This window comes from Notothenia rossii, assembly GCF_949606895.1.
Source record: "Notothenia rossii genome assembly, chromosome: 7".
Classification (NCBI taxonomy): Eukaryota; Metazoa; Chordata; class Actinopteri; order Perciformes; family Nototheniidae; genus Notothenia; species Notothenia rossii.
This window is the reverse complement of record NC_136905.1, coordinates 47604986-47632604: the sequence shown is the minus strand read 5'-3', so window position 1 is coordinate 47632604 and position 27619 is coordinate 47604986. Positions and strand designations below refer to the sequence as shown.

General features: G+C 39.4%; 2 protein-coding genes across 3 annotated transcripts in view; one reads left to right on the top strand and one right to left on the bottom strand.

The window, feature by feature from the left end:
• nrxn3a (neurexin 3a) overlaps positions 1 to 27619 on the bottom strand; it is a 277628-nt gene that overhangs the window by 9772 nt on the left and 240237 nt on the right. Inside the window, 3 exon segments of the mRNA XM_079692792.1 lie at positions 3424 to 3505; positions 4458 to 4765; positions 6655 to 6744. Coding sequence (XP_079548918.1) covers positions 3424 to 3505; positions 4458 to 4765; positions 6655 to 6744 — 480 coding nt within the window.
• Positions 1 to 27619, top strand: part of LOC307045909 (uncharacterized protein) — a 600354-nt gene that overhangs the window by 507448 nt on the left and 65287 nt on the right. The gene's annotated exons all lie outside the window — the stretch shown is intronic.

Here is a 27619-nt window from a genome sequence, read left to right as displayed (position 1 = left end):
AACAAACCAGACTGCATAGACAACATTCAATGGAGCTGCGATCGCAAAAATGATTTCCAACTTAAACTTGAATGCAGACAAAGCAACCAATTTAGTCTGAATATGGGGGAATGGATTTAAGGATCATTTATGGATCAATCAAAAAACATGCAAGAACATGATCAGATGTCACCCAGAAAATAATGATTTCAATAGTTTGCTAAACAATGGTTGATAAAAAATGATGAATAAAAGAAAATAAATAACTAGAAATGTTGGCAAAAAAAACATTACTTTCCCATCTTCACTGAAAAATATTTAAACGCAGTAAAGCGTTAGGAGGAAGATGACAGGGGAAGGAAAGGGACTGGAAGACTAAAGACTAGCTGAAAATTAGGAGAGGACAACACGAATTTGATGGTGAGAAAATATTGTTTTTGCCTTTATATTTGCTCTGAAAACCTTCAAACTGGAGGTACATGTAGAGCTGCATGGTGCAAAGCCGCATGGTACCCGACTATAAGAATACAAAATGATCACCCACCAAAACGTCATGCCACACATGATGAAGGCAAAATACAACAGTGTCTCGATCTAATTGGACAAACTCCCAAAATCATGCAAAAAAGCAGATTTGAAATAAAAGCATGCAGCTTTCAACGCGATGTTAGGGTTAGAGTGGTGTGAATTTCTGTGTAAACACACGATTGGATGACTGGGGCCCTGTCTTTTTCTTTCTTAACAAATCCCCATGAATCTCAGGCTACACAGCACAGCTTTAACCCCATTTAAACCACAACCTTTCAAATACCCTGAACAACAAGGGAATGATCTTCAAAACGAAGGACATTTCGCTGGTCAGCAAAAATCCTCAGAAATCAAGCTTCTGACACACTGAACAAACTGAAAAATTAGCTGTTTCTCAAAGTCGAGGACGCTTCCTTGGTAGGACATGTTCTTCCGAGTCAGGTCCTTCAGAGGCCAGGCAAGAATCCTTACTAGCATTCGGAGAACGAATAATGGAACAGGCTAGCAAGTGTGCAGGTGTGCGTCCGCCGTCATATGCAAGGCTCTGCCTTATTGAGCGTGATTTGTTTGAAGACTCATAACTGATTTGCTAAGATCGAAGATGGACACGTTTTTTTGGTGTCTTTTATCCATTCATTGTTTTAGATGGAGGAAGAGATAGAGCAGGAGTATCGTCGGCGTCTGTCTGCTCGGGGGAGGAGGATGTTCTAGTTAAATAAGTCTTCCTGCTTGCCTTCCGTACAAGTTTTATTCTCTAATGTAAATCAAGTAAATTAAGCATACATAATTACTCCATAGTTAGTTTGTGAGTTGTCATGATGGTTTAAATCACCCTTGGTAGACACCCCTTATTCCCTCTATTTAATTCTTCCCGCACAATAAGCAAGCAACACTTTTCTCCCGTGTCAATTTTGCATATTTAGTTTGCGCATGTTTGTAGTGGTTCTAACACTTATCGATGCGGAGAACATGTGTAATCACATTTAAATTGTACTTTAATAATGTAAACACACACAAGTAAATTGCAGATGTGAAAAAATAACCGTTTACAATTAACAAATGTCAAGTAAACAGAAACTGCCCTCTATTCTTTATGTTGTGTAGGCCCATCATTACTGCATTATAATTGCCACTGTGCCAATCCGTGGAGATTGGTCCGGGCGCATTGTGGGTCATTTAAGGCCGCCGAGGATACACATGAGCAGTCTTTTTAATTTCCTGCAATGAAGGATTCTGTCCTCGGTAGAATTCCAAGGATCCTGTACATTGGACGTCTTTCGGCGGGATTCGATGAAGTAGCATCCTTGAAATAGAGGCTCTGAAGGATCTTTCCTTGACATTGAGAAGCAGCCAGCCAATTTACTTAATTAAATATATTATGCCACAAATTTCACGAGTGTACAAGGTTAGCTGAAAGAAATAATATTAAGTTGAACCTAATATTTTAATTTACAGTTATGTGAAATCTGCTGAAGTAATACATTTGATTAAAGTCAACAGCCTCAGTGTGTTCAGTGCAGTCACCGTCTGGCATTCAACTTTAAATATGTCACAGTCTAAAGTAAAATGTGTATTTTCTCATGAGATGTCATAGGGCACAACTCACCCACATTCAGTTCACCCATCTTTTTATTTGCAGAATAGCTCACCATAGTTTTAAATGCAAATGTTATTTAGCTAAAAGCCTTGTTTTATAAGGCCTTCAAAGAAATTCCTAGCAATAATAAATTCCTGATAATGCTAAGCATGTTTGCCAATTGGAATCCATTGCAACTTTAGTAATAATTTGTATAATGACACTTAGTGTTTCATATGAGCTGCAGGTGAAAGGAGTGTGTGGATTTACTGCAGCAGTTTGTTTTGGTCCGCAACATGAACTAAATACTGAAGCTGACATTTCGTCTGGACATCCAAATACATGTATATTTGAAAGGTTATGTTGCATTATTTTAAATGGGTTAAAGGATGTTCAAACTAAAAAAAACCTTTAGAAAAATAATCTAACTGCCATGCACATCAGAAAGCTGTGTGACAGTTTGATTATTTAGAATGGAAGTGAAAACATGGCTGTTTGCTGTGTCCTATAATTTTATGTTGTTAAATATGGACATTTCCAAATGATTAATTTGCTTCTCTAAGTTATCACAAAGCTTGCATATTTTATAATGTAAGCCTTTAGATACAAAAAAGACAGAATAACAAGTACACCTAAAAGCAAGAATATGACCCAAAAAAAGAAAAAAAACTTGTACACAGAAATTCAATGATATCTGTTCTCTATCACATGTACTTGTTATACACATAAGTGAGTGTGGAAAAACACAAATGAAGACAAAACATCACCCTAGTCTTTACAACATTCTGCATTAAGCTAAACAAATACAAATAAAATAAGACTTTTAAAAGTGTATTGTTTTAAAATGAAGGTCATTGGAGCAGTGAATGGCAGCAGCAGTGGACTCAAACACCATGTACATGTAACAGCATCAGTGCAGATAACATGGTTCACCCTCATACAAATTCTGCCCACTTGTACAAACCCTTATTATTCCGTTCTGCAGACATAATTTGTATTTATATTGGTGACCATGTTAACCACTTTGGAAGACCCCATGTGCAAGTGTAGCACATGATATCAATGGCTTTCTGGGCTACTGAAATAATTTGTTGTATGCCTGATTCACAAGTTTAACTATTTTCAATGTAGCTTCAATTGAACTGTGCATTTCTTAAACCAGCTTTCCTTGTATTGGTTAATGTTATTTGCAGCTATGTTTAATGTGACTACATTGGCTGTTATATGAAGTTACACTTTGTTTAACCATGGGGTTGTGATGCTTTGAGGAAGCATCAATCCTCTGGTGCAGATGAGTGAAAGCACAAAAAAGCAAGCAAATGCAAACTAACCTAGCCCACCTGCATGGCTAGTTTCACACTCCTCCAGGTCCTCGTCATCACTGGAACACTCTGCAGAGGACACAATGTCATCTGCCGTATGCTTCATGTGCAGAACATTGGTCATTAGAGGTCATAGCCACAGCAGAGATACCCGCGAAGAGCCAACAAACACAAAAAACAGACAAGGGAAATTATACAAAAGGAGTTAGAAGGTAAGCATGAATTTTCATTCAATCTATCCCGACAGGTAAGGCCTTCAGGATTCAGCATTGCATCATGACAATGCTGAGGTCATTTCCGATCTTCAATCAATACAAATGTTGTCCAAGTCATCATAGTCCTCATGGATTTGTGATTTTTTAAGCTTATGCAGTTTTGTCTAATCTCATTCTTGAATAGCATTCTGGGGTTTCCTGGGGACCATTAGGAATATCACTGTGTACGTAAATCTGTTCAAAAGCGTTTTTTGGTCCGAGGAGTGGAATATAAATGTATATATATATATATATATATATATAATATATAAATGTAAAATGTATTTAAAAAAACATATACCATTTACAAGGATCTCCCTGTCAGCAGAGTTGTTGTTAGGATCTACCAGCAGAGAGGTCGATGCTTTGAATTGTATGTGGTAAGTGGAATTTTTGTCAGGTTTATGTAGGAATTTTGGATAGGTTCTTTCCAGTCAGGGAGTTCCACCTTTATTCAGCAGTGTCCAACGTTAGCCCTATTCTGGGATACTTCTGACAAGATTCTGCATTGTGATCTGTGTCGTAGAGTCCTCGTCAATGATATTGTATATTGCACGTGGTGTTTAAGTTAAATCTCAGAGATCCATATTATATTTATGGTAACATGGTATTTTAACTGTGGTCTCTATGTGTCTTTAAGAGCATGGTTGAAAGATTGAGAAAGTAAAATGCTCTGGTTTGCAGAAACGTACAATGGCAACATGTTTATCTGTTAAGGCGGCTGGTGTGTATAATCTAGATTTAAACTGACCATCAATCATCATGTGAAATATATCTATCATGTCTTTCAATCATTACCTGAACAGTTGAAGAGGATCTGTGTTTCCGTGTAGTAGTGGTGGACATCATGGTCGTGGTCTCGATGAAGGTGGTGGACATCTCTGGAGACATGGCGGTGCTCCTGGCTGAGCCCGGCCCACTGGGCACGTCCCCTACCAACCTCACACTCCCATTGATCTTGATGTTGGCGTTGCCTTCAGAAGCCATGTTCAACACTTTGAGGCCATTGTAATAAAAGCCAGACAGTTGGCCCTGAAAAGGCCGGCTGTGATCACTACCACCAATAGAGACTGTTGCTTGGGTGTTGAAAATGGTTAGCTGCCGTCCTAGAGGAGACATCCAGATGTGTGAATGTTTGACAGGGAACAGCACCTTTAAAAACACTTATAAAGCAGCACTATTAATATAAATAATGAATAATTACTGTCGGGCAGAACGACCAGCGCAAGCAGAACCGTGTTTGTATTTTCCTGACATAAAAAATGGGTTGTCCATCTGGGAGGTATGTTGCGACCGGGGTAGGGTGGGAAGATTGTATTGTATAAGAATGTTACAGTTAAATATGTCTTCACTCTGACATTGAAAAGCAGTCGGGTTGAGATGCATCAGATCAGTGGAGCTGCTGCATCGTCCAATCAGTGATGGAAACACAGTAAGGGGGCGTGTCGTCCGGCAGCATCCAATCAGTGACGGAAACACAGTAAGGGGGCTGTTAAATATGTTCTTTATTCTCGCGTCCAGGAGAGAAGCTTTAAAATGAGACTAAATGGAGTCTCTGAAAAGATTCAAATGGGATACTTTAATTAAAAAAGGCGCGGTAGTGTTACAGACAGAATATTGTTCCGTCAGACAAACAGCTGTGATCCGGTTCTCCTGAGCAAGAAGAAGACAGCGGATCTCTCCTCCGGCGCTGCTATATATATCCTCTGCTGGCTCCTCCCCGCCAGCCGGCTCACCTCGTCTCCAATGTCCGTTATTGCATTTAAACAGAGGATAGGTTCTTTTCACATTCAATATATGCTTAACACGCCGTTTCTCCTCATATTCTCTTTCATCACTTTTCATTTAACACATTCTAAACGCTGTAATCAATACTCTAAACAATACTTCTCGGCTCGTTTGGTTGCCGGTCATTCCGGATGTTGTCACATGCTACTCTCGTCTGTAAACAATAATGTATTCAAATAAACTGTACTTTCATTTAATATTCAACATGGTAGTATCTCGACATCTATCGTTGTAGTGTTAAATCAGTAGGTTTCGGTTTTCACCACACCAAGTCATTTCGCTCCTCAGTTCACCTCTTTAGGAAATCGTATATTAGCCACATGCTACATGCTAACCGTAGATGAAGGATTTTCAGAATAAAAGCTTAACTGCTTGTGCACAAGAATTTCTGGTTTTTCAGTATAAAAGAGCGTTTGAACTGACGGTATGTTTAAGCTACATTATACCATCAAAACATTGATTTTAATTTCTAACAGGGCGTGACGTCTGGCAGCATCCAATCAGTGACGGATACACAGTAAGGGGAAGTGTTGTCCGGCAGCGTCGTATCAGTGACGGATACACAGTAAGGGGACGTGTCTTCCGGCTGAGGATTTCCCTGAAGGATGGTGTGGTGGTTCCTCGACTATCTCCCTTAAGAGATCGCTCCTCGCTTCTCGAATAAGAGACTTGCATGCACCCCGTATGATTTCCTACAAGCATCTTTCCATTTGTTGAGTACTTTTTGGCATATTACACTGTGATTGGCTCAGCTGTTTTAGACCTCACCCAGACTTTGGTACATTGAACTACTGGACATACAGTACATGGACCATAATAGCAGGAATGCTTAAAGATGGCAACATACTTGCGCTGGTCGTTGCACTTGCAAATTAAAATTGTTTGATTATTTAGTTCCTAAGGTAGTTATGTATTTATATTTTTTCTTTAGTACACATGATGCTCCTGAAGTTGCATGCGAGGATTTACATTTATGTTTGTTCTAGTGCATAAGTTTAATGGTGGTGTTATGAATAAGATCACACATATCTGCATTAACATGGAATATCACAGAAACATATTAAGTGAAATCTCGCTGTTCACACTTGATCACAGTTCATTTAAGTCTGAAATAAAGTATGTATTCTTCTCATTATAGTCCAGAGGAGGTTTCTACCCATCAGTATCGTGAGCAAAAATAGGCAGAAGCATGTTAGTTTGAAATTACCTTTCTCTTGTAGCCACTCTTCTACTGGTCTGGCGTATTTGAAAGGAATTTTCTTATTGGCCATTTGATAGCGTTCAATGTCACTGTTCCCTTTAAAGTTTAAGAAAACATTTAGAAATACATTTAGTGATCATCAGCATCATGTCACCAGGGATATGTTCAATTTCCCTAGAAGATTAACAATATGTTTAAATGATTTTAGCTGAAGATTACATCTGTATTAAACTTGTTTAGGATAATTAAGGTCCCTAACAAAATGACAAAAATGCATACATACATGATACTGTAACAATAACAAACACATGATACGGAAAACAAAACGTTTAATTTATCCAGACAACACATGGTTTTCGAGCCTCCCTATTCATTTCAGTCAAAGCACTGGGTTGACACAGCGGGTTGTTCAGAGATCTGGTGGACCTGACCCCTGTATTCCAACACCATAGTCAGCAAAGGATTCTAAGTTATTGTTTGTGTGCAAGTTAAATGTATCTTCATATGTTTAACTTATCTTTACATTTAAATGTGCTTGAGAAGCTGTAAATCTATATATCCCTTATGTATTTCTAAAAAAATATTTCTGGTCACAAGATGGCTAGGGACAAAACTACTTGCAAGAAACTCCTGCTGAAAGGCTGGTTTCTGTCAGGACATGGACCACTCTGTCTCTCACCGTGCAGAGACACAATGCCTCCACAGAGAGGGTTCACTGCTCACTCACTCGCTTGGTTGAAGCAACAGCCAAATTAAAGGCTGTTTTCAAATGGAGAAGCCGCGGGCCAAGACTGGACGGAAGCTAAAAAGGGGGCAGACAAAGAGCCCAGTGAACAACTTGAACATCCCAGGTGGGCAGCTCTGTGATCTGCTTCAAACATGCGATGCCAGGGGTGCTATGGGCAACGAAATCATTGAAAGGTAGCCTCATATGGTAGATTCCACCAGTCCTAGCGCAAAAAATGTAATGGAGAAACAACACAATTACAGAGATAAAAGGTTGAAGGGCCCCCCCTGCTTAATCCATGCCAAGTGTTGCGCTGACTCCGCCAAGTACTGAGGCGAGTGAAAGCCCTGGCATCGGGCTGAGCATCGTCAGGTGTATGGCAGATGAACTGGCCTGCTCCCAACAACCAGGTCAATAGTGCAGCCAGGCGTCTGCTGGGGGAACACCATGTCTCAGGTTCACAGAGCTGCAGGAGGGCCCTGTTCCATGAATCAGGAGGTCTGAAGGCTGTGTGCACCCTGACCTCCAAGATGGTGGCACAATCTGCATCTGCCACTCAAAACTGGCTCAACTAAATATGCCTCCGAGCCATTGTCAGTGCTGTGAAAGGCCATGTCCCAGGACTTTATCAAAGCACTACCACAATTGATTAGCGTGAACAATACACCTTGACATTTGCAACAGGAGCTCTTGGACACCAGCCAGCCTTGAGAATATGCCTGACGAGAAAAGATGCTTCACTAACAGCCCATTCATGTCACTGAGCTTTGTTCAGGTGATGGGAAGCTCTACTTCCTGTCTCTGTAACCTCTGCCAACAGGACAAAGGTTGAACCCAGCTTTGTTGTGTTTCAACAGACCCATGCTCTGCAGCATCCAGGACACTGAGTGCCAGGCGAGGAGCAGTTGCATCTTTGGGTTTAGCCAAATACCCCTATAGGGCTTGAGGAGAAACCCCATCAGCTGCCAGCCTGCCGCTTCCTTTCTTGCAAAGCTGCAGCAGATATTTGAGGGCATGGGGAGCTGACTAGGAAACTTTCAGTCTTCTTTTTTTTCTGACTTTGAGAATGTCACTCAAAACTGAGCATTTCTCTAAAACATACCAGGCTGGGACAGTCAGAATACATACTGGTTTTCAAGTATTGCTATAAGCATCAAAGCACACCATTGTGACAAATATGCAGTTTAACAAGTTGGAAAGTAAAGTGTCACTATAAAGAGGACACACCATTGGAAACAAACAGGTTGATGCACGCAGCCATTTCCCTGAGCTGGATTTTTGCAATTGACCTTAATCATTGAATATTGTTGTGTTGGGGACACAGGTCCCTAGTATCAATCCCAGGAATTTAACCCCGAAACTACAAGTGTCTTGTAATACAAAGCAGGATTTGGGGTTAGGGAAGTAGATCTCTAAATGAACTTTGTGAACACCTTCTCTGGAAGCAGGATATGTTGTAGATAAGAGATCAACTTGTAGAAAAGCACTGTCTACTGACAAATCAGAGCTCGATACACGTGTTATAAAATAAAATATGAAAATATGAAGACGTTTAAAGCTATCATCCATGTTAATGGAAACACAGTTTAAACTTCTAAATGCAGGACGTCTGGCAATAAATCACTTAATATGTGAATGTGTAAATTATTACAATGTCACTGTGTTATCTTATTTATTTTGGTATTTGTTTAAAAAGTGTCATGCAACATGCAAAACTCATGATATCACTGTCTTGAGGGGCCTCTGCAGAAGTCAAGATACTAAAGGAGAATGTTCACTGCAGTGACAGTGTTATAGCAGATCCCTTATCAACGTATGTTTCGTTATTCATTAAGGTCACACAGGACAAAGGTGGCCTAGGTTTGGATTAAACTATGTGTATACATTTAGTCCAGACAGTTGTATACATTAGCATGTGTGGTAGTTGCTAAATAAGGTCATGGAATCTGGGATGATGTAACTCAGAGGAGACGGAGACATCTCTGCCATGTATATTCAAGTGTGTGTTTTACACACACAATCTTTCTGGTCTATGGGGCATTGGGCGTTTGGTTGCTGTTGAAGCTAGGTGATGCACTCCATTGTTATTGTTGTTGCGCAACAAAGTAATAATTCATCTCAATCGTATCTGTGTTAGTGTTTTATTGATCTCTCTCTCTGTGTGTTATTCTTTAAAGATGGTGAGCTATTAATTGCACCAACATTTGGATGATTGTAAATGCTGTGATTTGTCTCAACTCTCTTGGCCAGACAGCTACATAGAAAGCTGTGGGAAACTCAAAGAATTGAGGAACCAGACTTGAGCTTCCGCTAAAAAAACAACTAACAGTCAGCAAAAAACGTACTTGGGAATTGTAGTGAATTAATTGGCTTTTGAAGTTGAATTGGTTACTTTTCAGATTTCTAAAAACAAAAGAGAGTGGATTTGAGACATGCACAGTTGTGGTTGAAATGTTTTATGTTGTTTGTTTTTTGTCCTTGTTGATTGTAAAGGTTTGTCTATTGTTAAACGTTTATGCTGGAGAAATCATGTTTATTTGCCTCGTAGTCCTGAGTTTCTGCCTAATGACTAGTATTAAGGTTCAGAGATGTGTGTGTGTGTGTGTTAGGCTTGGGCGGTATGACGGTATTACGGTATAACAGGGTATTTCGAAATCCCGTCGGTATGATTTTCAATACCGTGACGTCACAGACTGTGCGCCAAATCACAGATGCGTTTCATTCTATTACACTGACACGGAGTTTTGACAGGGACGACATTGGTTGTAATGCACAGCACGCGCCAGCAGAGGGCAGGGGAGGGCAGTCCGTATTTCCCGCTCTCAGAGCTCAGCACAGAGCTGAGCTGAGCAAGATGGCGGCAGCATTTGCCGGCCCCGAACTCGGACAACTAGTAAAAAAGAAAAATGCCTCTGCGCCTGTTTGGGACTATTTTGGGTTTACTCGTCGCCAGTGACTTCATCCAGCACAACGAGAGACAGAGGCACTTCTTTGGGAATGTTTAAGACGGGGTGAGTGAGTGTTGACATTTTTTAATCCTATGCAACTGGTTGATGGTTTTGTAGTCGAGGTCGGACGGTTTTAAAAACGAAAGCATTTACGTGCTAAACATTCACGCGAGTAATCCAATGAATCAAATGGAAATAAGGTTTTTAACACATGCACGGAATAATATTGCCAAACTAGTTAGTGAATATAGCAAACTTTATTCAATAAGTCAAGTATTTACTCCCGGAAAATGTTTATGTATGATGATATATTGTTAACTTAGCTCACTATGGAAACAACGTCGGACATCTACAAACGCGTCCTGTATCCGATCTCAAAATGTGCCATTTGCACAATGTGTCATGTATGCAGCCCTTGTCTTGCACTTGCGCGCACGTTGCGGCACTTTGCGAGCGTTTACCGGCTCGGGCTGCATTTTACACCGAACATATAATATACCGTTCGAAACATCTATTTGCCGCCGAACGCCACCTCACTCAAGTCGACCCAAGTCATACCGTGAGTGGCGGCTGGTGGAAAATATTTTTGGTGGGGCTGTTGATATAGTGAGTAAAACAAATTTTTGGGGGAAAAATTACCCCTTAAATTGGGACTGATACCGTCATATACCGTATACCACGGTATGATGTCAGCAAGGTATGACGGTATGAAAAAAATGATACCACCCATGCCTAGTGTGTGTGTCTGTGGGAATATTGATTTGCTTTGCTTCTAAGTATTAATAAATCCGATCTGAGTTGAGGGAGTTAAAAATATAAAACTTGCCTCGCGACCCTATCAGTGCACTAACAAAAAGTGGACTGGTTTCCATGTTTTTGTAGGATCCTCTGTGAGATAGAATCTCAGTATAAAACGCTAAATGTTTTGGTTTACCATAGTTTTTGTTGATCAAAGAAGCTGCAGCCTGATGTTTTTTTTCTTTCTCAGTGAGAGTCTGTGAAAATATGCCCCCCGCCCCCCCCCACCTGATTTTTGTCAGTGGAGACGTTGTTTATTCAAGGGCTGAGAGCTCCAGCCCGGGGTGTGTGTGTCTTTGTCTGGGAAAAGTCATTTTCACTCCTTTTTCCTCCTTTAAACCATAAAGAGGGTTATTTTTCTATGTTTAGTTTTGTGTTTCTCTGTTTAAAATAAGGAGTTTTTGGAAGATCAGATGAGTGAAGTCGGAATGAATACATTTAAAATCAATGTGTGATTTGAAGTAGTAGATATATTGAAATGAATAAGAAACAATCATTTGTTGTTGTTTACATAGTCTTTGGTTGGATACACTTGCGTCAATGTTTTTCACATTGTGAATTTCATGGTATTTGTCATTGACTAAGAAATGTACTTAACTATATTTTAAAGGGGTCCAGGGTTGTTAAGGGGCAACTTATATTAAATACAGGAACGTTAAGGGAAAGAAAAAAAACGTTTACTGAGTATATGGAGTACATATAGAAAGGTTAAGGTTGTATTCAAATTAAATATAATAGTGGATTTTTCCACCTAGACATAGAAAGAGCAGAAATTGTTAAACATTAAATAACAAACTCACTGTAAGAAATATATATTGTAATGTTATTTAGGAGTTGTATTTATCATACTCTCATTTGGGGGTTGTTTAAAGTAGATAGGAAACTGAAAACACAAACTATTCACCACAATTGTATTTTTAAGTTTATGAAGAAAACAAAAAGTAGTAACTTAGTATTTAAGCATGACAGAGGTGCTGTACGATGTTTTCTTAAAGGTCCCATGTCATGGCCATTTCCACTGATCATAATTTCATTGTTGAGGTCTACTAGAATAGATTTATACTGTGCAATTTTCCAAACTCACATTGGTTTCTCATACAGCATCTCTGTATGGTATGAGTATTCACTCTCTGTCCTACACGGTAGGGGTGGGCGATATTGAAAAATATATTATCACGATATTTTTCAAGCAGTATCACGATAGACAATATATATCACGATATTTTTTCATGTCGGTTATTATGGTTATTTTTCAAGTTACTTAACAGTACAACCACCTACAAGGTAACAGAAACTAAAACAAAAAGGAGTAACAGACCAAAATAGAATTTCAAGCTGGTTTTATTTCTGAAATGAATCCCTGAATGAACAATTCAACATTTTGATATGGCTTCAAGGCACAGTTTCTCAGTATAAAAATGAACTTTCTGAGGTAGCACTAGCAGTGAACATCAATAAACATGAAAAGGAGGGTAAAACATAACTAAGTAAAACATAAAACATCAATGAGGAAAAGTCAGTGCCAAACAATTAAAATGTAAACTTTAGACTTGAAGTGCAATAAAAGACTTTAGCATAAATGAAGGGAAAAACTATATAAATACCTTATTGATAAAATAAAATATAAGCCAACAGAATCAAACAAGACAATAAATAAAGTGCAATACTGTCTGAATCCTGACTAGACAGCTTTAGAGCATGTCTTTCACATCAGTTTTGTTTTTTTATAGTTTTTTTTTCAAATTTTTTTTTTTCTTTATCACGATAGATACGATATCTCTGTAAAAGCATATCGTGGAGACCTAATATCGTCAAGACGATATATATATCGTCATATCGCCCACCCCTACTACACGGCTTGTTCGAGCTCGAGATACCTTGTTTGTTTTAAACATCATAAAAACCTTCATAACACACAAGGAGACGGGTAATAACTTGAAAAGCATGACATAGGTCCTTCTAGCCCTCGCACACTGTTTGGATAATACAAGAGGTCAAGTTGTGTGATTGATGAGAGAAGCTTGTGGAAAGGAGCAGCTGCACAGCACAGTGAGGAAAGAGAGAGACAAAGATAGAAGTAAGATGTTTGAAGAGTTTGGTCACGTTTATAGAGAGAGTAAATGTTATTATTAGGGCCGGGACTCGATTAAAAAAAATAATCTAATTAATTAGAGGCTTTGTAATTAATTAATCGAAATTAATCGCATTTTTAATCACATATAAATATTTGACCTGAGAACAGTGAGAAGCAATTTTTTTCACATGGATTTTAGTATACAATGTACCATTGAATAATGACTGAATACATAAGCTTAAGCAACAAAACATTTTTTTTTTTTAAGGTGGTACTTAACCAAGACCAACAGAAAAGTGCAATTTTTGCCATAAAGTGTAGCGATAGCATATTTAGGAATATAGTACATTTCAGAGATTCAGGTGGCCTATAGGTAGGTAGACCTTCTGTAAACTATAACACTTTGTCTTTTAAGTAAAACACAATACTTTCAAGTACATTCAGAACATTGGAAACCCTGACTATTAGAAAACATCTCTCTGTTGCTTCAGAGGCCATAAAAGACTTTGTTGATTGTTGGCATAAAGTGCCAGTTGCACCAACAACATAATAAATAGTTCAACATAAAGTGTACCATTTAAAATAAAATAAAAAAGTGCCAGTGATTGACCTCAATCCCTCCTATTCTTCCAATATCCTGATGAAAAATAAAAACTCTCTGTTGCATAGGCCACTGTTTCATCAACATTTCAGTAACAAGCCCATTGGCCTCAGGATACCTCTAAGACTACTTATTCTGCTTCTTGTCTTTCAGCCAGTTGCTGAGACAAACAAGTACAAATAAACAAACGGTAGAAATGAACGGTTTGTAATAAACGGCCCTATTTCATGATGCAATCTGTAGTACCTTTTGCAGCCCCTTATCTTCTACCACTCCAAGTGGTCTACAGTCGAGTGCAATCCAGTGAGCCAGGGAGTTGGTTATTTTTTCAGACGTGGACTTAGTTATCCTGGCCCTGAAACCAGTCATCTGGTTGAGTGTGGGTTGGGTGTGGGTCCTTGTACTCGGAGTCGGGCTAACGTCCATGCTAGCTTCCACGCTAGCTGCTATTATGTTTTGCATTGAGGTGATACTTGAGGCTTGATGTGCTGCGGTGATATGCAAATTGCTTTTTGCATCATTTGCACACAACCGTGCTCTTATCGACGCTTCCATCCGTCCGTTTTTTAAAACAAAATTTCCCATCCACGGAGCCAACCAAAGCGGTCTCATCAGCTTCTTCGTTCATGTTTGACTATTGTTCACTGTGGTTTGTTGTCGTCTGAAGTCATGAATGTTAGTTGGTGCTCCAGTATAATCGGTACGCCTGAAACTCATCCAGTGAGAAACGTTCAGCGGTCCACAAATAAGTGCGAATAAAATGCGTAAATTTTTTTAACAAATTAAAGTCCCGGCCCTAGTTATTATAATAAGATTCCTAAATATAAAGTTAACTACTATTCTGGAAAATGTTCCTATGGTTTACTGTTTTATGAGTAACATAAAATAAAATATATATATATATATATTTAATAGATATAAGAACAACATGCTTATCTAGGTTAACAGAAAATTGCTATCAAACAGTTTTAGCTGCAACTATCCTACCTTTGTTCTAAAGAGAACATACGTTGAATGTTAATTAATATTAAGAAAATTCACAATTGATACCACTAAAGACCATTTTGGATCAACAGATTGTTCTTTACGGCCCAGAGATATTTATTTTTGGAATATATGGCGTCTCTGTCATAAACACTCGTGCTTAGATGGAATAAAGTGTTGAGATGTTCTCAAAGTGGGAGTTCTCACTGTGCTTTTTTGTTTACAACAAATCAGATTCCTCGTTTTTTCAAATATAGCGCGGGTTGAATACAGTTACTTGATTTTTTGTATTCTGATTACGTTATACCGTTACATGTATTCTGTTACAACCCAACCCTGCTTGTAACACACAACTTAGATAAACAATTTGAAAAGGAATAGGATAAGTAAGTAGATAAAAGATTAATCGATAGTGTTTAACGAGGGTTTCCTTGTTTTGCCTTAGAACTGAAGTAAACTGAAGTTTTATGAAAACTGTCATTACTCGTGTTTTTTAAAGATAAATCATCAGTTGTTATGGACTTTGATGCATCTCCACCATGCATCAAGACCTTTTTGTTTCAAATTTAAGAAGATTTTAAAGATGATGTTTATGCTCTTTTCCTGACTAGAATTTTAAAGCATTATTTAAAAAAAAATTTAATTTTAAAAATAAATGTTACAATGTAGTTTTACTACTTTTACTGAAGTAAAGAATCTAGGTACTTCGACCACTTTTGTTCTCACATTCACATGTTTCAGCATTCCTGACCATATAGACACTAAGCCATTTTATTATGACAACCCTTTAGGGCAGGGGTTCCCAAATTGGGGGTCGCGAGATGATTTCAGAATCCTCTTGATGATCCCTGAGGTGTTTTAAAAATATATATATATATATATATTTAAATATATTTTTTAATTATTATTATTTGTATTATTATTAATAATAATAACATGTGCATAGACATTTTTGTATTATGTAAGTCTGTTTAATAGGTAAGCGGGACAAATAAAGGAATTTTGATTGTGACAGATTTACGACAGTATCATTTGCAGCTCAAAGATCACTTTACAGCACCACAGTAAATATCAGAGACGTAAAACACACATCAACTATACTAGTATATTTCTTCTGAACAGCTTTTTAATACATTTTTCAAAATGAAACGTTGGTTAATACCAACTAGTGAGAAGGCAGACAGGCCAGCGGAGAAGGCAGCGGAGGAGAGCGGAGAGCCGCCATCACAAAGGCCGTCGGCTTCTTGCGGAGGAGGAGGAGGAGGAGCAGGAGGAGGAGGAGACGACAACCGTAAGGCCGTCCATAAGCAGTCAGACCAGCCTTCATCCAAGTGTCGCAAGTATCGAGAGGAATACATCCAGTACGGATTCACATGCCTCATTATCAATGAAGCACAACATCCCCAATGTGTAGTGTGCACTGAGGTTCTTGCACATGAGAGCTTAAAGCCCGTAAAAATGCTCAGACATTTAAACACGAAGCACCCCTCTCTTGCTACCAAACCAGCAGATTTTTTCCGCCGAAAGCAGACAGAATTGCAATGCCAAAAGAAAGTTATAACTAACCAAGCAACAATCCCTACCAAGGCTCAAAAGGCTTCATATGAGCTGGCATATTTAATTGCACAGGCAAAAAAGCCACACACAATCGGGGAAACCCTAATTAAACCTGCTGCTATCGCTATGAGTAGGGCAATGCATGCCATGGGGATAAACAGGCACGGGAGCTGGAAGCAGTGCCGCTGTCTGATGGGACCATATCCCGGCGCATCACGGACAAGGCCCAGGATATCAAGTGTCAGCTGATTGACAGAGTGAAGAAAGGGAAATATGCTTTGCAGTTAGACGACTCCACTGATATGTCAAACTCTGCCCAACTGCTTGTTTTCGCCAGATACAGTTTTGATGGAAAACTTGATGAGGACATGCTGTTTTGCACCCCGCTGGAGCTAAAGAGCACAGGCGAGGACATTTTCAAAAAACTTGACAACAAAATAAAAGAAGAGGGACTGTCTTGGCATGAGTGCATCGGTGTGTGTACAGATTGTGCTGGAGCAATGCTGGGGAAAAAGAGGACTAAAAGCAAGAGTCTTACAAGTGGCGCCCCACGTTATCTTTACGCACTGTATTATCCACAGAGAAGCTCTAGCGAGTAAAACGCTTGACCCAGAGCTTAAAAGTGTTCTTGAGACGGCGATAAAAATGTTCAACTACATAAAATCCCGTCCACTCAATACCAGGCTGTTCACCAATCTCTGCAACGAACTGGGATCGGAGCATCAGGGCCTGCTGTTCCACACAGAAGTCAGGTGGCTTTCAAGGGGAAATGTTCTCAGCCACCTGTATGAACTGCGGGACGAGGTGCGCTTATTTCTCACGGAGCATGGGTGCCAGCTCGTTGACCACCTGACAGACCCTGAATAGTTAACAAGGCTGGCACATTTGTCTTGCATATTTGACAGACTGAACGGACTTAACCTGTCATTGCAAGGTGAAAACACAAGCATCCTGTCCTTGAATGATCAAATCTGCGCATTCAAGAGGAAAGTGGACCACTGGACTGCGCGAGTTGAAATGGGCAGGATTGACATGTTTCCTGAGCTGGAGGAATTCATAGAGGAAAATGATCTTAGTGTTAACTCTGTGAAGAAGTCTATCACTACCCACCTGCAAGCCCTCCTGGAACACTTTAACAAGTATTTCCCAGAGGAAGCAGCTCCGGAAAAATATGACTGGATAAGATCACCATTTACCGTAACGACCGCAAGTCGTCTGTCATCCGACATGGAGGACGCACTGACTGAACTGTCAAGTGACCGCACATTAAGGACAGCTTTTAATGCGAAGACGCTTGCTGAGTTCTGGATTTCAGTTGAGAGGGAATACCCACAGCTTTCCAAGGCCGCGATGGACGTTCTGACGCCGTTTGGCTCCACATACCTGTGCGAAAAGACTTTCTCGGCACTGACATACATAAAAAACAAATACAGATCTCGTCTAAACGTGGAAGATGATCTCCGAGTGGCCGTCTCCAAAATTAAGCCCAGGATGGATTTGCTGTGCTCCATGCATATTGCCCACCCGTCTCATTAGGTGAGATTAACGCTGAAACATAGCGTATTCCCCAAATGTAAATATGCACCGCAACAATGTTCATATGTTTATTAGTTATTATTACCTTTTATGTCTTTAAAGTTTGCACAGCAACAATGTTCATATGTTTATTACCTTTATGTATTTTTACAGTTTGCACCGCAGCAATGTTCATATGTTTACTACAGTTTATGTCTTTTAAAGTTTGCACCGCAACAATGTTCACTCCTAATTCACATGGAGATTACTTTGATTCACGAGTTATGCTGTTATCTTATATTAAATTGTTATATGTAAAATCATATCATGGTTGTCAGGCTGTTCTGTTCTTGTGTGTTGTCGTTATGCGCGTGTTTGGATACGCCTATTAGTGCGTGCGTCCTGTGCACACGTTTTTTTCTTTCTTCCAGTCACCACGTGATAGTGGGGGGTCGCCAGTCTCTGGCACTGTTATTTTGGGGGTCACGGGCTGAAAAGTTTGGGAACCCTTGCTTTAGGGGACAGAGATTTAAGTTTATTTGCTGTAATTACAGCGACATTGGATAGTTACAGATATAGCGATTCATTTCAGACAGTTTGAAACGTGAGGGCCATGATTGGTACGTGATCTGCCCTCGCTCAAGGGAAAACCTCCAGCTTGACCTGAGACCGCCCCCGTGATAGATAAATGTAATTATAATGAAGCCAGCTGCAATGGATCATTGATCCACCAGGAGGTGCAGTGGGGTTCCACACTGGAGCTCATGTGAAATAAAGTCAGATACAGTACGCTGGATGTACAGCGGAACTTTGTTAAGATCCATATGTCACGGATATCATACTCTGTGCTAAATAAGAGACATGTAATCATTTACAAAACATCACCATGTTGTTATTTAACAAAATAATGTTTGGTCGAAAAAAACAAACGGGAGGAAATGCAGACCGGCTCTCGATTTTAATCCTAATTTAATCATCATCTTCACCACGATCATTTATGTTTATGTTCGCCGAATTGACATGAAATCACTGATACATATGAATATACTGTATTCAACTTCATTAAAACGTTATTAACGTGCCTAAACTCAGTAATTCACCAAAAGTATTTATATTTTAATGGAGCCTCGTCGGCAGATCAGCGTAGCGGAGGGATCCTGATCTGCATGACGGGTGCTATTTTCCCCATAAGGAACAAGTCGCTGCAAATTATCCCGCTTATTACATGGCCACATTCTCAACAAAGTAACGACATGACTCCCAATATTAATTGAAATGCTTTTATGGATTTAGAAAATGTTTTTATTGATTTAAAAAATAGTTGTATTGATTTAAATTGACATGCATCCGCTAAGAAAAATAGTCCGTTGTTACCGTTTTTTAAACAGTCTGAATGAAACGGCAGCTCTCAGCTGTGTATTTACACAACTAATGGCCCATCAACCACAGCTCTCTCCCCCCCTCCCCCCCTGATCTTTCTTCTCCAGCAGCTAAATTAACTGTAGGTTACTCTGAGTGACAAGCTTACAGTTAGACACAACACTGTCATTGCAAGTGACCCTCAGTTAGTTGACTTTTATGTTCAACTGCTAAATTCGTTACTGATAAAAAAGGGCTTCGACCTAATTACCTTAACACTAGAACCGCCAGAGGTTTTTGTATAGGCCGACCTAAACCCGTCAAATCCCGCTATTAGAATTCACATTTTAACAACATAGGGTGCTACATAACACACTTTCAGGAAAAGTCACAGACTGGGAGACTTTAATATTTTATTGAAAAAAAGTTACATTGCACACACACAACACACAAATTGACCCGATTGGCGGTTCTAGTGTTAAATAAACTCACTAATTAATTAAACCAGTTCAATACGCATTATTCTTATCATTCTTTATGAGCGCAGAAATAGTCTTAAAATCATATCTGTTTTTTAAATGAAATCTGACGGCAGGCAGTTAGCTCTGATCACCTATGATAAATGTGCCACACCTAAAATAACCTTAAGGGACAAATTGAATGCTTTTTTTCTCTTAATGCATTGCATAAAGATCGGATCAGGAAAAATCGGTATCGGCAAATTGTCAAAATCAAATGATCGGAATCGGATCAGGAGCAAAAAAAGGTGATCGGGACATCCCTAATACAAATCAAACTGTAGACGGTGTGAAAGCACCTATTGTTTTAAATAATGGTCGGAATGTGACCTGTGAGCCTTCTGAATTACCGTGGGACAGCACATTCTAAACTAAAATGTTCAATCAATAAAGTAACATCTTATCTTATCTTAATAATATCTTCATATTAATAATAATAAATCATACAGTATGTGTCCGAAAGGGAGCAGGAGGAAGCAAACACAAAAATATACAAAAAATATACTGCATATTAAAGCAAACGATTGTAAAGGTAAAAGTATGAGCATAACAAATAAAGAAGTGTAATGTAAACATTTACATTATAATTATGATTATTTAATATATAAAGACTATATATTATTGAATTACAAGATTAGATATGCTTTAGTTAATCTAAAATATTGATGTGTTCAAATGCTCTTCAAAACACAACTGAAAGTCCATGAAACTTGTCTTTCTGTATTTGTGAATGAAGCGCCATCTCCTGGTTAAAACCTGAAATTGAAAATCTGGTAACGGCCTCTTGGAAAATAGTGGGAGGGCTTAACATTCCTCTATACTGGTCTTAGGCAGGTCGTAGGAAGGAAGCTGTAAGCTGGAGTCGGAAATTTGGTGCTACATCTGTATGCGCCACCTTTGGGTTGTACTCTGAATCAGTGTGTTGGTGAACTGTTACTCATTACAGAAACAGAAGAACTGTGCAAAGAACGCATCACTGAAGAGGTTCTGACATTTTGCTTGTGGTGGACATGAACCCTCGTTGTCAAGGTAACAGTGGTGTGAAGAGGAACTGCAGCTTTGGGGATTTCTACTGTCTGATTGTACCACATCGATCCAAGAGGTTCCTCCCCCTCAGACATCCCAATGCCACAAGAGTTTCCTTGATCCCACTGACTACAGCTCCAGAGGACAACGAATCACTGACTGTTCTCATTGTGACAAGATCTTGAGACAGGCTTGTCTTATAAACTCTCCTCAGACTGTTCAGACCCTGAAGAAACCAAAACTGTTCACCTTAGGTCTAGCTTTAGACTCAGGGATGCAAACTTGGCACCTTTCGGCGAAATTCGCCGTTTTGAATCCAAAATAGGTCATTTGTGTGATTCATGTAGATCTGCAATAAACATATTTTTGGGGTATGGGGGGGGTCTGGGACCCGGAGTAATCTGCGGCCGCGAGCTGTTAGGTGCAATCATGACACGTATGGTGTTCTTTTTGTATATATTATAATGAAGCATGAGCTGTGTGCTCGAGTCTTCCTGCCTGTCGGCTCTGCTCATGGATGTATAATAAGGCTCTGCTGCTCCGCGATGAGGGTCTAGCTTCAGCAGCTACATTACCTACGGGTGCGTTCGTTAATATTAACTGTGCGGTCCGGAGTCACTGTGGCACAGACTGGACCGCTGGTGAACAGATGTTAGAACGGGCCGTTCAGGTGTTCAGAGCAGAGGTCCCTGTTGGAGCGGCAGAGCGTGATGTGCAATGAAAAATGTTTCTGTCGCAATATTATTTAAGGAATCGTTGAGCTAGCTAATTAGCATACATTTTCACTATCTGCTAACGTTGTTTTCTAATAGTTTTTTTTCATAGGCTATAAATGGAAGTGGTAAAAGTACCTTGTACTTGAGTAAAAGTAGAAGTACTCAGATCTTGTACTTGAGTAAAAGTAGAAGTACTCAGATCTTGTACTAGAGTAAAAGTAGAAGTACTCAGATATTGTACTTGATTAAAAGTAGAAGTACTCAGATCTTGTACGAGAGTAAAAGTAGAAGTACTCAGATCTTGTACGAGAGTAAAAGTAGAAGTACCAGAATGTAGGAACAATCCTGCAATCAAAATGTTCCTCAAAAGCATTATCATCAAAATATAGTTAAAGTAGCGACAGTAAAAGTAGAAGTACTCAGATGTAACATGAAAGTGTTCTCAAAGCTGGTAAAGGTGCAGCTAGTTTGAATGACTTTGTATACTGCAGGGTAGCTTGTGAATTTACTCCAGGTGGAACTAAAGTCTGATTTAACACTTGATTATATTTCACATCATTCATCCACATCTATGAATTAACTAAAGGGATTAAATACCATTTACCTCTGAACTGTAGAGGATTAGAAGTACAAAGTAGCAAAACATTGAAAAACTTAAATAAAGTACAAGTATCTCAAAATTGTACCCAAGTATAGTACTTGAGTTTATGAACTTAGTTACTTTACACCACTGGCTATAAAGAAAGACTAAGCCTTGCACAGAGGCATGAAAATACATTTTCAAAATGCTCAACAGTGCTGCCAAAATTATAAACTGACTGCTACACAATTAAAATAAATGCTTTTATATATTTCTATTAGATGTGACTCTTTGGTGTTTCTGTTATTATTAACACTGCTGCTTTAGTTGTTCTGACTGCTAAAATCCTCGATTATTCCTCATTTTAAAGCCGCTATTCCGTGGGGTCGGGGGGCTAGGATCCTTGTCACCTTTTTCATACCTGATGAGCATTTGAGCATTTCAGAAAACGCTTCAGCATTTCACAAAACACTACAGCATTTCAGAAAACACTACAGCATTTCACAAAACACTACAGTATTTCAGAAAATGCTTCAGCATTTCACAAAACGCCACAGCATTTCCATTTCACAAAACGCTTCAGCATTTCACAAAACGCTTCAGCATTTCACAAAACGCTACAGCATTTCACAAAACGCTTCAGCATTTCACAAAACGCTACAGCATTTCAGAAAATGCTACAGCATTTCACAAAACGCTACAGCATTTCAGAAAAAAGCAACATTTCAGAAAAAACTTCAACATTTCAAAAAACACTACAGCATTTCACAAAACACTACAGCGTTTTGTGAATTGCTGTAGTGTTTTGTGAAATGTTGTTTTGACTTGCACTTCAGGGCAACCGTAAAAATCAGTCATTGAAATACCTTTTCCAGATGATCCTGCCTAAATCCCCTTCTGTTTGCTGAAACTGCAACTTAACTCTTAAAGACCTAGAAAGGGTGATTAATGCCTTTGTTACCTCAAGACTGGATTACTGCAACGCTCTATACGTGGGTATGGACCAGGCGTCAATTAGATGCCTACAGTTAGTGCAGAACGCAGTTGCACGTCTTCTCACTGGCCATAAAAAGCGTGACCACATCGCCCCAATTCTGGCCTCATTCCGAATTGATTTTAAACTTAATTTATTTGTTTTTAAAGCACTAAATGGGCTGGCTCCGGCCAATTAGCCAAACTCCTTCATTGGTACACCCCCGCCAGAGCTTTAAGGTCTGCTGACCAGCTGCTGCTGATAGTGCCCAAGACCAGGCTCAAAACCAGAGGTCACCGAGCCTTCGCAAAAGCTGGCACAAGGCTCTGGAACACTCTGCCCCTCCATGTGAGGTCGGCCCAGACCCTAGGGGTTTTTAAATCTATACTTACAACTCACTTCTTCTCTCTGGCCTTCTAGTCAGAGCGGAGCACGACTCCTGACATTTCCCTGCGTGTGATTTTTATTTTTGCTGTTGTAATGTATTGTCTTCTGTTTGCTATTGTAGTAGCGTTTTTATTTGCATGTATTTGCATTTGGCTGGACCAAAAATCGTTTTAAAAATGTGCTATATAAATAAAACTTGATTTGATTTGAACTCTGCCCTGTGACTTATTGTACGGTCGCAATTAGTTACTGTACCCATGATGTCATCACATACACAAAACTGCATCTGGGCCATGCATTCTTCCTTTTCTGGACTCCATGGACCGGTAACAACGCCAGAGAACCCCTGAACACTGTTGGCTCTTTGGATGTGCAGTCTGCTTAGAAGCTGATGAACTAATTCACTTTATTATTTTCACTTGGGAAGTCCCGATCACCTTTTTTTGCTCCCGATCTGATTCCGATCATTTGATTTTGACAATTTCCCGATACCGATTTTTCCCGATCCGATCTTTATGCAATGCATTAAGAGAAAAAAAAGCATTCAAGTTGTCCCTTAAGGTTATTTTTTTATTTAAATTGGATATTCTATCCAACATGGATATAGCTTCTTTCTTTAACAGCAGCATTGGATCAGTTCAGTTGTGCAGCATTGGATCAAAACAAAATAAAGCTTTCAGTACTCGTTAGCTTACTGCTACAATTAGACACTGCGCCCTGCCCACTCTGTTGCCAGATTTGAGAGAAATAAGCAACCAGGTCTATGAAAACAAGCCCCAAAGAAGCAACACATACATGATGTTGTGTAATTTGAAACCAAAACTAAGGCCTCAGGATGACTTTAAGACTTGAACCTGGTCATTTTTGTTTTGTAACATTAAATACAACATTTAAAAAAAAGTATTTAAAAAAAATAAAAATAAAAGAAATCCCGATCCCCGTTTTTTTCCTCCCGATTCCGATTTTTTGAAAATCACATGATCGGCTCCGATCCCCGATCACGTGATCGGATCGGGACATTTCTAATTTTCACAGTAGAGACGGAATCACTTGCCTGAGAATTAGCCAGCATTAAAAACCAATAGTAATCAAGTGCAGTGCATTCCCGACAACTGGCTGGATTTAACAACAATAGGACAAACTGGCAGTTAGCATTAAGCTAACTGTACTCTGCAAGGTAACCAACGGAGCAAACAACCTACATCCATCTTGCATCGGCTGCATAGAATTTGAATTGGCAGTAGTAGTTACATTTGATAGAAGGTTCCTTCTCTTCCCATATAAATGGGTGAATGTTGAACATTTGGATCTCTCATCTCGTAGTCTGTGACAGATTAAAGATTGCCCGAATTATTAAATGTTTTGAATACCTGTAAATAAAAAGCAAAATCAGATGTACATAATGTAGTATACCATTAAAGCTTATTTTATTTGTCTAGAAGTCAACATTTGGCCCTAGAGTTGAATTAAGTTAACCTCTTAAGCCCTGAGCCTGTTTTTCAAGTTTCAGGCTCGAAAATGCCACTAACACAGCAAAGACTATATCTTCACTTCTAAAAGGGGTAAATTAATAATATTTTCTCTCAAAGCAAGGTTACATCTGTGAGTTGGATGTAGAAGTGTCAGAATCAATATAGATGTTTTATTTTAAAGTAAATTCAGATGGAACATAGTAAAAACATGTAAATTCTAATGTCCGCCTAAAAAAAAACATTACTTATAGTGAAAACCAACCTTGAATGATGGGTTAGTAGACTAAAAGCTTTAGGAATCCAAACTATAACATATAATAAGTACCCTTTATCAAGAATGATGCAAAACAAGTGAAATTTGACCTCTGGGTAATTTGGGAACCATCAGTTCCATTTGACCTTTTTCACTGTAAAAATCATTTTATTACTTTGAATTATCACTATAGGTATTCATTCCATCCAAATGTTACTGTTGTGAAAAAATTAAAAATTTAAAAAAACATACTCTGTTATCCTTTTAGGCCCCACAATGCTAACAGTGACGGCCCGTCTACACTACAGGCATCAAAAAATCTTGAAGCTGGGCGTGTCTGAAGCTTGGCGATTTTTTGCGAGCAACGCGACCAACAACCAATCACATGAATCTCCCGCCCCCGACATACAAAGCAATAGCAATGTTAAAACGAAGTAAACTGGATATAAACTCTCCAAACAGGCGAAAAACCTACCACTTTCACCCACTGTCTCTGCCACCTCCGTCCATGCCTGGTTCCTCCGGTTTGTATCCCGGTAAATAGTTCTGGTCGTAAAGAACCGGGTGATTTGCTACCGTAATATCTCGTTTGGAATATGAGGAAATGAACTGCGGTCTGGCTCTCCCAGCTTGCACGCGGTTTGATTGGCTGCGCTTGCACTGGCGGGATTTGCATAAACTGGATTTGATTGGCTGATGCCAAGCATCGAGCCTCAAAAGTTGAACATTGTTCAACTTTTGATGCCGATAGATGCTCGTCATGCTTGCAAAGCCATGCCATGCTCCCAACAATGCAGTTCGGCAAAGATTAAACATCTTCTACGTCACCCCATTCAAGTGAATGGGCGAAGCGTTGAAAGCATTTTTCGATGCCTGTAGTGTAGACGGGCCGTAAGCCTCTGGATTAGCCCAGAGCGAAAAATACTAACCTATTACTGCACCGAAAATCACTCCTAGCTCCCTTATTACTTATCCTAGCTGCACATCCAACACATCGTTTATGTTTTACGAATGTTTAACGTTTACGAATTCGGGGTCGTACAGTGATGACATTACATGTGTGGAATCTGTAGTCTCAGCTTTAATCGGATATGTTGTTTGTGCAGTGACGATAAGTAATAAGGGCAATGCTACCGTGAGTGCTGTGCAAAAGTCCGTTAGCATTAGTTTGCATTTTTTCGCTCCATGCTAATTCAAAGGCTTGGTATTACTCTTGTGTTTCTTTTAGCTAAAAATGATTCATATTGTCAGTTAGCTGAGTTTCTTATCGTTAAAAGGGTATGGAACATTAATAATTTCATAAGTGTTAAGAAGCCCTGAGACATAGCCTCGTAAAAAAACGGTGGGAGGGGTCCACTGGGGGACCCTCGGGCTTAAGAGGTTAATGCAATATTGTTCTTTAAACATTATAGAACATTTCCATTGCTCCTCTAAAGCCCGTGTCGAACTGTCCCGAAATTGACACCCGATGGACACACGAATATGGAATTGTGAATTTCGCACGAAGATGGCCCCGAACCACACACGAAGGCAACATTTACATTACATTTAAGACATACAACTGCAACGAAAGTAACAAAATCAAATATGTTAAAGTTTTTGATACTGTACTGATATTTTCATACTTTGTTCTTTACTTTATCCGTCTTTATATGGAGAAGATATTAAGCTTTCTCCGTAATGTTGTCAACTCGCCTACAAAATAATATATTATATCCTTTTCGGTTTCACAGAACACAAATTGGGTTATTTACATAATATGTTTGCATGATTTTGTTGTGCAATAAAACAACCCAATGGACACACGATAAAGGAAATGTTCAAGTTCGGCTCTGATCGTAGCAAAATCGGGACATTCATGAGGGCATCTTAAGCCATCGTATGACCGCTGGTGGAGTTTCTTAGGCTCCGGCAGCAAATTTGTGAGCGGTGGCAAAATCTTTGGCATGCCAAAAAATTGCTGATGGACCTTGCGAAGGTTCATTTTCGTGTTGAATTTGTGTGTAAATGTTGCCCTTCATAAGGCCATCGTGAGGGCATCTTGTTATCATCGGTGCCATCGGGCATTCGCCCCGATCAGAGTGAGGGCGAATGCCCGATGGCACCGATGATAACACGAAGATGACATGATTTGACAAGATGCCCTCACGAGTGCCTTACAAAGTTGCCGCTCACAAAGTTGCTGCCGGAGCCTGAGAAACTCCACCGGCGGTCATACGATGGCTTAAGATGCCCTCACGAATGGCCCGATGTTGTTACGATCAGAGATGAATTTGAACATTTCCTTTATCGTGTGTCCATCGGGTGTCAATTTCGGGACAGCGTGATGTGGGCTTTACTGAGTTATTGTTCCTAAGAGATGATCAGATGATGCATTGTTTTCATGTATGTTTGTGTGTGTGTGTGTGTCTGGTGCCTTCTCAGGTTTCCTGCAGTAGTTTTGACCGAGAGTTGACTTCTATTTTGCTTCGATTACACTGTTT